The sequence below is a fragment of the Sceloporus undulatus genome, chromosome 2, assembly GCF_019175285.1.
Source record: "Sceloporus undulatus isolate JIND9_A2432 ecotype Alabama chromosome 2, SceUnd_v1.1, whole genome shotgun sequence".
In the NCBI taxonomy this organism is placed as follows: Eukaryota; Metazoa; Chordata; class Lepidosauria; order Squamata; family Phrynosomatidae; genus Sceloporus; species Sceloporus undulatus.
Genome location: NC_056523.1, coordinates 2,361,003 through 2,370,964, shown reverse-complemented (window position 1 = coordinate 2,370,964; position 9,962 = coordinate 2,361,003). Strand labels below are relative to the sequence as shown.

The window sequence follows — 9,962 nt, the reverse complement described above, 5'->3', positions numbered from 1 at the left end:
CATACAAAATGTAAAACATACAAGGTTAAAAACAATATAAACCCCCCCCCCCCCCCTGCAATAAAACCAGGCCTGCATGATTTTAAAAAGCTTGCTGGAATAAAAATGTTTTTGCTTGCCAGCGAAAAGCCAGGAGGGAGGGGGCCAGCCTAGCCTCCCATGGACTTAGACACACACTGCTTGCCTCTTGTTGTCCTTGGAAGAGAACTGGGCTGGGATGGAGGTTGGTGGAGTCTCCTTCCTTGGAGGTCTTTAAGCAGAGGCTGGAGGGCCATGGGGATGCTTTGATTGAGACTTCCTGCATGGCAGAATGGGACTGGATTGCCCTTGTGGCCTCTTCCAAGGATGTGAGGAGATGTGAGGAGCTTCGCAACCAGATAGGCGTGCAAGGGACTTTGGGTAGGAAATGTTGAAGAGTTTTTGGCATTGGATTAGAGATGGAGGTCATATGATGATCAAGGGAAGTAATAATGTCACTCTATTTTGCTTTGGTCAGGCCCTACCTAGAATACCGTGTCCAGTTCTGGGCACCACAATTCAAAAAAAGATGCTGAGAAGCTGGACTATGTCCAGAAAAGGGCAACCAAAATGGTGAAGGGTCTCGAAACCATGCCTTATGAGGAAAGAGGGAGCTGGGGATGATTTGCCTGGAGAAAAGAAGGTTAAGAGGTGATATGATAGCCCTGTTGAAATATTTGAAGGGGTATCTTATTGAGGTGGGAGTGATCATGTTCTCCTGGAGTTTGTTATACAGTGGAAAGGAGAAGCCAGGCAAGTCAGACACACATTCTAGACTTTAGGAGAGCTGATATTAGTAATAATAATAATAATAATAATGATGATGATGTTTATTTATATACCACTTTTCCAAATTAGATCAAATACGTATATGTTCAAGGTCAATGGCTTAAATATATTTTTAAAAGATCCTTTCTGAGGCAAAGGCTATGTGGTGACATATACATGTAAACACACACAAAGCTCCAGATAAGTGATGCCATTTTGTGTATATGTACTGGTTTGAGGGCTGAAAGTTAAAGAAAGACACAGGCTCTGTGATTCTGTGAATGTGTAGAGGCTTCTAGGCTGGAGAAGAATAACAAAAACAAGAACACCTGATGAGGTGAGTTCCTGGGGATCCAAGATAGGCCCACCCCCTGGTACAGGATCTGGGGACCCTGACTGCCCACCCCCTGGTACAGGATGAAATAACAACAACTGTATTTATTTATTTCCCACCTCTCTCCATGGATCCAGGCAGGGAACAACAAAACAATCAATATTTTAAATCCATCATTTAAAATTTACAATTTAAAAATTATTTGGATAAGCCTTCTGGAAGAGATTAGTCTTTAATATTATAAGAGGAGCCCAAACTGGGCCGCTGACCACAAGTAAAAAGGGCAGCAAAAGCATATAACAGGGTGGGGGGCTGAAACAAAGCCACGATCCTTTCCTCCTTACATTTAAGTCCTGAGGATAGGAAGATGTCAGCATTAAAACTAGAAGTCAGTGAACATTGTGTGTGAGCATGGGTGCATGAAAGAGGAAGAAATAACACTCCCCCCCCCAATAATATGAACACACATTCGACAATCATGGTCACAACCAAATGAACTAGGGAGTATTAGAAAGCAGAATGCTCCAATTAATTCAAAGATTTATTGAATGAACATATAAGTGCTAGATAGTTTAAAATCACATGCTTTGAAACAAAACTAGCTTCAAAGAGAATTCTAATAGTTTTGCAAGATAGAAATCAGATACGCTGTCTCTATAAACAAAAAGTATGTCACACTTCCATTTTCTCTGCACTGTGGACAATCTGATGCCTTAAAAGGGGTTGAGTCCTGAGCAAAACATTTTCCTCATTGCTGACACTTGAACACTTTGTCTTCTGATGTCTCAAAAGGACTGACCTGTCAGCAAAGCATTTTCCACACTGCTGGCATTTGTAAGGTTTTTCTCCTGTGTGGACTCTTTGATGACGCACAAGGGCTGAGTTAGAAACAAAACATTTTCCACACTGCTGGCATTTGTGTGGTTTCTCTCCTGTGTGAACTCTCTCATGTATTTTAAGGTTTGACTTGCTAGCAAAACATATTCCACACTGCTGGCACTTATATGGTTTCTCTCCTGTGTGGAGTCTCTCATGCCTGAAAAGGTCTGACTTGTGAGCAAAACACTTTCCACACTGCTGGCATTTGTATGGTTTCTCTCCTGTGTGGCTTCTCTGATGAGCCACAAAGTCTGTCTTGTGAGCAAAACACTTTCCACACTGCTGGCATTTGTATGGTTTCTCTCCTGTGTGGCTTCTCTGATGAGACCGGAGGTTTGACTTGTGAGCAACACATTTTCCACACTGCTGGCATTTGTATGGTTTCTCTCCTGTGTGGATTCTCTGATGAACAAGAAGATTTGACTTCCGAGTAAAACATTTCCCACACAGCAGGCATTTGTATGTTTTCTGTCCTGTGTGAATGTTCAGATGAATCAGAAGATCTCCTATAAGAAGAAGGATAGTTAACACTGAATCTCAGCATTTGGAGAGGAAGGACTTCTGGAAGAAACCATGGAACTAAGGCAGCTCAAGAAGGAAAAGAAACATCAAGGAAAGAGGAAGTACTCTGTCTCCTTTGCCCCCTTCATAGATCTTAGTCACAACGGCTAAAAAAAAAACCTTGATAGACTATCTGGGACAGAAGGTGAACATGAAGCTGGAAGGAGAAGTCACTTTGATTCCCATTTGGAGAGAATGTCATTTATTTATTTATAAATAGGAAAGGCTGAGCCAGGATGCTGTATCCATACTGGAGGGCTCACCCAGTTTGGCACTGCTTTAACTCTTTTCTGGCTCAAGGCTATGGAATTCTGGGAGTTGGAGTATGCTGTGGGGCCCAGAGCTCCTAGAATACCATAGCCTTGAGCCAGGATGCTACATCCACACTGGAGGACTCACCCGGTGAGTCCTCTAGCATGGATGCAGTTCCAAGAGAGCCAGACGCTCCGTATTGGCCTCCTGGGCCTGTGGCTACGAGACTCAAGCCTCTGCGGAAGCAGGTTAGCAAGGAAGGAGAGGAAAGGAGAGTGGAAGGAAGGAACAAGGAAGGAAGAATTTAGGGAAGGAGGAAGGCAGGGAAGGAGAGGGGAATGAAGGAAGGAGGAGGGAGGGGAGGAGTAGGGACTTTTGTCCCCAATGGTGGCGTGGGTCCATGCGCACTGCCATTGGGGACAATATGGACTTGCCATCCATGGATGCTCAGATCCGCGCATGGCAAATCTGCCTATAAGGAGGGCCCACTGTATCTTTCAGGGATGTGGTGGCTTATTGGTTAACATGCCAATTCTGATGATTGGCAGATCATCGGAAGGTTGGCAGTTCATGGCCTGAGTGCTGCATGATGGGGTAAGCTCCTGTTACTAGTCCCAGCTTCTGCCAACCTAGCAGTTCGAAAGCATGCAAACACAGGTAAAAAGGTACCATTTCAGTGGGCAAATAACAAGATTTGGCGCAGTCATAATGGCCACATGATTACCAGAACAGTCCTCAGACAACACTGGCTCTTCAGCTTCATAACAGAGGTGAGCACTACCCGCTACAGTCAGTTACAGCTAGACATTCATGTCAAGGGACTACATTTGCCTTAATATCCTTCAACATTCCTTAGAGGAAGTGGGGTCAGTTTTGACAGTGTTGGGCCCTCTCTCAATCATTTTAGGGCCAGGGGAAGCCTTTCTCCTAAGAGGAAGTTAGAGGCCTGCCCAGGACACAGAAAGGCTGAAAAAGGGGCCAAATACTTGGAAAAGGGGCTCTGGGATGTGGGTCATTTTGGGGGGCAAAAAAACATTAACTGTCATGATTCCTACCTCCAGAATCTTAGGATTCCCAGTTTAGGGAGAGAGGAAGAGTCCTTAATTGGGGAGCTCTAATGCCTCATTACAAATTGCAAGATTCTACTGGATATGGTCATAACAATTAAAGTGGAATCATAGCACTATCACGGGTAGCATGAAAGAACCCTAACTTTCCATACGAAGGGTAATGGATTCAAATTCCTTACCGAGGGAGGACACATTCTCATAGTTTTGTATCATGACACTCCAGTACAAAGATCTTTGGTTCCAATCCAATAAATTCCATTCCTCTTCTGTGAAATACACAGCCACATCCTCAAAGGCCACCTGCAAAAGAAAACAGCCCCCATCCAGAGAGTGACTTATCAGGGTTGGAGAAAAAAATCATGGTGCATCCCAAATATTATGATATTGCTTCAGAATACGGACAGAAAAAGACACGCCTGGATACTCCTTCATCTCTTTTTATTAACTCCCCATATCTTGAGATAACTCATCAGGTGAAGATAAGGTTACAAGCAGCCTTCCTGATGAACTAGATTTCTCATGCGATAGATTTTATTTAGCATGTGGGAACACTTCCACATAGGTCTTCTCAATCTGCATCGCTAACTGGCATAAGTCAAGGGCAGCCTCACTCAACTAGTAGACGCTTTGCATTTCCAACCCACACTGTCAAGATCCTTAAGCCTGTGAGGCAGAGACCACCACAATGGCTTCTTCTCACCCTTGACCCAAATGAAGGACTGAAAGCAACAAATTAAATCATTAGCAATTGCTATGTTTCATGCGTCAGGTGCCTCTCTCCAACAAAATGGTGGACCAACACTGCCTAAATTCAATCCTTGGGAGGATGAACTGAAGTACATTTTAGGTAAAGATATCCTTTTGCCCTGGACATCAACCGTTTGGGACTTCTTGTTGCAGATCCCTCCCAATGGTTCCATTGCAAAGAAGGAAGGAGGGAACATTCACCTTGATTGGCTGGGGGAGGGAATGGCAGGAAACACTGATCAACTGGGTCACTGCAGGGTGGAGGATAGCATTTGAGCACCAATCACATCCCAGACTGGCGCACCAAGGATTCGATTCATGGGAGGCAGAGTTGAACAACAGTTGGAGGGGGAAATCCCTCTGCTCTTGGTTATCAACTATTTGGGACCCTTTGTTGGAGAACCCTCCCAATGGTTCAACTGCAAAGGAGGAGGAGATGAAGGTTAACCTTTTCCAAGGACATCTTTCTTATTGTTTCTTCCATGGAGGAGGAATTCAGTGGAGACTCTCCTTCTTTCCTTCCTCTCTGTTTGGAGTCCAGGCAGGGCTATCTGGACCTCTCTGCCCACCTGCAGAAAGTGCAAAGGAAGCTGTATATGTGCAAACTCTTATGCTGTGTTCCATGGACCACCAAAAAGACAAGCAAATGGGTCTGAGAGAAAAGCAAGCCTGAACATTCCCTAGAAGACAAAATAACTAAACCAAGGCTCTCCTACTTCAGACACATCATGAGATGAGATGACTCACTGAAAAAAACAATGTTGGTCGGTAAAGTGGAAGGCAGCAGGAAAAGGAAAAGAGCGCGCTGCAGGTGGATTGACCCAAGGAAGCCAGAAGGGTCAGCTTGCAAGACCTGTTCAAAGATGTTCATAACAAGGTCTCTTGGAAGCATCTCATTCACAGAGTAACCTGAGGCAGAAGCCAATCTGACAGCACAGAAGAACAACAAAAAGACTTCCTTATTCATCAAAAACACCCTTCCAAAACAACAACAACAACAAGAAGAAAAAGCCCTGTAGCTTAGCATTAATGCCGGGGTGGGAACCCTGCAGCCCAGCCGCTCTTGCCAGAAGACAACTCCCAGCACCTCCCACTTCTTTCTATGCTATTTAAGGGGCTGATGGGAGGCGCAGTTCATCAACATCTGGAGGGACAAAGGAGGAGTGGGGGAAAAGCATCAGCACCAAGGCTGGCCTTTGACCTCCAAAGACCCGTATGTGTTCACATACACACCTGCCAAGAGGCACTAGTGTCCCTTGACACCCCCCCCCCAAAGGGAGATAGTTGCCAAGGGGCTGATTCTTTATCCAGTCAAAGTGTTTTTGGCTGGCTGAGGCTTCTGGGAACCCGAGTCCAAAAAGGACATAGTCAGGGGGCCATTGGACTAAAGCAGTGGTCCCCAAACTCTGCTCTTGAAGGCGTTTTGGACTCCAGCTCCCAGAATCCCAGGCTATTGGCCAACATGGCGGAGGCTCCTGGGAGATGAAGTCCAAAGCCTCTTAAAGGGCACCGTTTGAGGAGCACTGTTTTAAAGCAACAAAAACTGAAGACTTCAGCAAGAGAAGAGGTTAAGGCTCAGTTTAAACCCCCTCCCTCCATTTTGTGGAAAATACCATCCCTCCCATTCTGGGTCCTCAGGGCAGCCCTCAGGCGGGCTTTCTTCTGGGGCTGAGAGTGTGACTCGCCAAGGCCACCCAGGGCTTCCATGGCTGAGCAGGAGGCCCCAGTCTGCCTCGCCCTCCTTCCCTCCCTCCTTCCCTCCCTCCTTCAGGGGCTCCAAAGGGAAACGGCTTCTGGGGGGAGAAGGGGCCAGGGACCTGCTCCTTGCCTCCATTTCAAGGGGCTCTTCCTCTGGCCTTTACCTGGGGCCTCTTCCTCCTCAGAGTTTGACAAGAAGGAAAGAAGCCCCTGCGACAGCAGGTTCCTAGAGGGGTCAAGGAGGGCGAGGGAGATGGAGGCTCCCCTCTGTGACCTCACCTCCGGTGTGTGAATGGAAGTTTTGCAGGAAGGAAAGAAGCCCCGCCCCTTCTCCTCCCAGGAGCAGCGAGAGCAAGTTCCTAGAAGGGTCAGTTGGGGGGAAAGAGAGGAGAACATGGCGGTTCTCCTATGACCTCATTTCCGGTGTATGGTGTTGGGCAGAGAAGGAGGGTCCTCTCTGGATATCTTTGAGGGTGAAGAAGGCGCTTTGGGGAGGAGGAAGGTGAGAAGGGAGACATAGGGACCCCAAATGCCCCAGGATGCTGGGAGGTTCTCCTAGTTATCCAACCTCGATCCATGGCGACTCTGTGGGTGAGAGATCCCCAAGACCCCCTTGGCTCCTCTGGGTATGCTTTGATAGAGAGTTCCTGCATGGCAGAATGGGGCACTTGGTCTGGGTGGCCCTCGTGGTCTCTTCCAACTCTAGGATTCTGTGGTTCTATTCTATCCTTAGGTCCTGCAAATTCATACCCATGACCTCCTCCAAAGAATACATCCATCTTTATCAATAACTTGGATGACAGAATTGGGGGCATGCTTATCACATTTGCAGAAGACACCGAATTAGGAGGGACAGCTAATACCCCTGAGGACAGGATCAGAATTCAAAAGGACCTGAAAGATGGGCCAAAATAAACAAAATGAACTTCAACAGGGAGAAATGTAAGGTACTGCACTTGGGAAGATATAAGCTGGGGGACACCTGGCTGAAGGAGACTACATGCAAAAGGGATCTAGGAGTCCAAGTAGACCACAAGTTGAACATGAGTCAACAGTGTGATGCAGCAGCTAAAAAGGCCAATGCGATTTCAGGCTGCATCAATAGAAGTATAGTGTCTAGATCAAGGTAAGTAATAGTCCCACTATATCCTGCTCTGGTCAGGCCCCACCTGGAATATTGTGTCCAGTTCTGGGCACCACAATTCAAAAAGGACATTGAGAAACTGGAGCCATGTGTCCAAAGGAGGGCGATTAAAATCGTGAAGGGTCTGGAAACCATGCCCTATGAGGAACGACTTAGGGAGCTGGGGATGTTTAGCCTGGAGAAGAGAAGGTTAAGAGGTGATATGATAGCCCTGTTTAACTATTTGAAGGGATGTCATATTAAGGAGGAGCAAGCTTGTTTTCTGCTGCTCCAGAGAACAGGACCTGGAGCAATGGATGCAAGCTCCAGGAAAAGAGATTCCTCAACATTAGGAAGAACTTCCTGACAGTAAGGACTGTTTGACAGTGGAACACACTCCTTCCTTGGAATGTAATGGAGTCTCCTTCTTTGGAGGTCTTTAAGCAGAGGCTGGATGGCCATCTGTCTGGGATGCTTTGATTGTGAGTTCCTGCATGGCAGAAGTGGGTTGGACTGCATAGCCCTTGTGGTCTCTTCCAACTCTATGATTCTTTATTCTGTCTCTTTCAACAGGATTACCACCTAGTCTCTGACTGGACTAACTGAATCAGCCAACCACCTCCGACTCTCTGTCTTCCAGTCTGAAACTCACTGAACTACTGGAACCTTTGTTTTTTCCTCTCTCTCTCCAGCCTCCTTCGACTGTCTCTCTCTCACACACAAACACACACAATCACCTTTTATACATTGCAATTCCCCCACAGCCCCTCCTTACAGTCTTCCTGAACTGCACTTTGCTGCCAGGAAGCTAAATCTGCTTAGCAACTCCCATCACAATGGTACTGTTATTTCCCTCAGTCTAGACACTATACTCCTATTTATGCAGCCTAGAATCACATTGGCTTTTTTTACCTGCCGAAGCACATGGTTCACTCATATTCAATCTGTGATTCATAAAGAGTCCAGATCCTTTTTTGACATTCTTCTGTCAAGCCAAGTATTACCCATTGTTATATGTGTGCATTTCATTTTTACTTAAATACACACACAAGGAAAACATCCAAATATTCAGCAATGCCCTGAGAATAATAAAATGAATAAACTCTTTCTGGCCTGTAGGATTTAACTATGTATGCCTGGAAAGTGTATGTGTTTGTGGGGGGAAGATATCTATTTGGGTTTTGAACAAAATTTAAAATTTATAAATTGTAAGTGTCAGCATTTATTACTATTAGCTAACATATTATGAAATCAACAATGAGTGATTGAAAAAGTATCCTTCATGCCCAAACAGACAGACCAAAATAAAGCTGCTTCAGGTCACTTTGGAGGTATGCTGTTTAAATGATGCATTGGTCCTAAGAGGCTGGAAGCTGCGCCAAAGCCATGCTCCAGTTCTAAGGACTGGAGCTCAGCTTTGGTGCAGCGTCTGGCCTCTTTGGATGCATGCATCATTTAAATAGCATTTAGAGTAGTCCCATTAAAACAAGCAAGATAATTCAATACTGTTTTCAGTAGGTAGTGCTAAGACTCAGGAGTTAAGAAGAGGAAGGATGGGAGACAACAGCCTCCAGCTTCAGGCAAGGTGAACACTCAGGCAAAGCAGAGGAAGGGAAGTGTTGGCAGCACTGTCCACTGCCTCATCCGCCCAGCTACACAGGTCTTTCTGTGGCTGGATAGGTGATTCAGAGGGAAGGAAGGGTTGGCAGAGCTGCCACTACCAGTGCCATTACTAGCCCACAACAGGTGACACCAACCCTAGTGGCTAAATCTTTGGGGTAATCCAAAGATTTTCTTGTTCTGTGCTGTCAGGCTGGCTTCAGCCTAGAGCAATGGTGGCTAAACTATGGCATGCATGCCCTCTAAGGGCACGTGGAGGAGGAAACCTGCTGACAAGGGAGGCCCAGGTCTGGGAGCTGGAGACAGTTGAAGGGACAGGAGAGTGGGAGGTGCACGCCTGTTTCTTCCTCCCCCCTACCCTCCTGTGCCTTTAACTGGCTTCTCAAAGGCAGTTAAAGGCAGGGGAGGGAAGAGGAAGAAGCAGAGGGGTTTTTCCCTTGCCATCCCTTGAGGATGAGAGAGTGTGATTTGTATGTGGTGCCTCCAAGTCATTTCCAATGTATGATGACCATAAGGTGAAACTATCATGCAGTTTTCTTGGCAGTTTCATGGGGGGGGGATTGCTATTGCGAGTGTGTCTTGAGTTTCCACAGAAGACAGACATCCCGCGCCCTGGAAATCTCACACACACAGTTGGCACTGGGTGACACCAAGTGTGGGAACACCACTGAATTTGAGCACTTGATCTCTAAAAGGTCCACCATCACTGGGCTAGAGTGACTTTGTGAATGAGATATGTCCAACAGATACTGTTATAATAACAGGTTCAGCATTTTGGCTTCCCTGAATCAATCCACCTGTACAGTGTGTTTTCTCCCAATTTATTGATCATCATAATCTTTTCTAAACAGTCATGTGATCTCACAATGTGTCCAAAGTACGATAGCCTCAA

General features: G+C 46.1%; 1 protein-coding gene and 1 long non-coding RNA gene across 2 annotated transcripts; one reads left to right on the top strand and one right to left on the bottom strand.

The window, feature by feature from the left end:
* Window positions 1-1,625: 1,625 nt before the first annotated feature.
* On the bottom strand, window positions 1,626-6,581 carry LOC121923049 (gastrula zinc finger protein XlCGF67.1-like). Its single transcript, XM_042453174.1, has 3 exons — window positions 6,492-6,581; window positions 4,062-4,182; window positions 1,626-2,505 (listed from the first exon to the last, which is right to left on the bottom strand). Exons 2-3 carry the CDS (start codon window positions 4,093-4,095, stop codon window positions 1,793-1,795), a joined length of 747 nt encoding a protein of 248 aa, XP_042309108.1. The 5' UTR covers window positions 4,096-4,182; window positions 6,492-6,581; the 3' UTR covers window positions 1,626-1,792.
* Window positions 6,582-6,701: 120 nt separating this feature from the next.
* LOC121923073 lies at window positions 6,702-8,798 on the top strand. Its single transcript, XR_006102301.1, has 3 exons — window positions 6,702-6,829; window positions 7,061-7,274; window positions 8,024-8,798. It is a non-coding gene; the product is annotated as an uncharacterized LOC121923073 (long non-coding RNA).
* Window positions 8,799-9,962: the final 1,164 nt, after the last annotated feature.

Bases quoted from the DNA above. Each gene is read 5' to 3' on its own strand.
- LOC121923049 (XM_042453174.1), bottom strand. From the start codon at position 4,095: ATGATACAAAACTATGAGAATGTGTCCTCCCTCG. The intron at 2,506-4,061 runs GTAAGGAATTTG...TTCTTCTTATAG, and splicing joins TGAGAATGTGTCCTCCCTCG to GAGATCTTCTGATTCATCTG.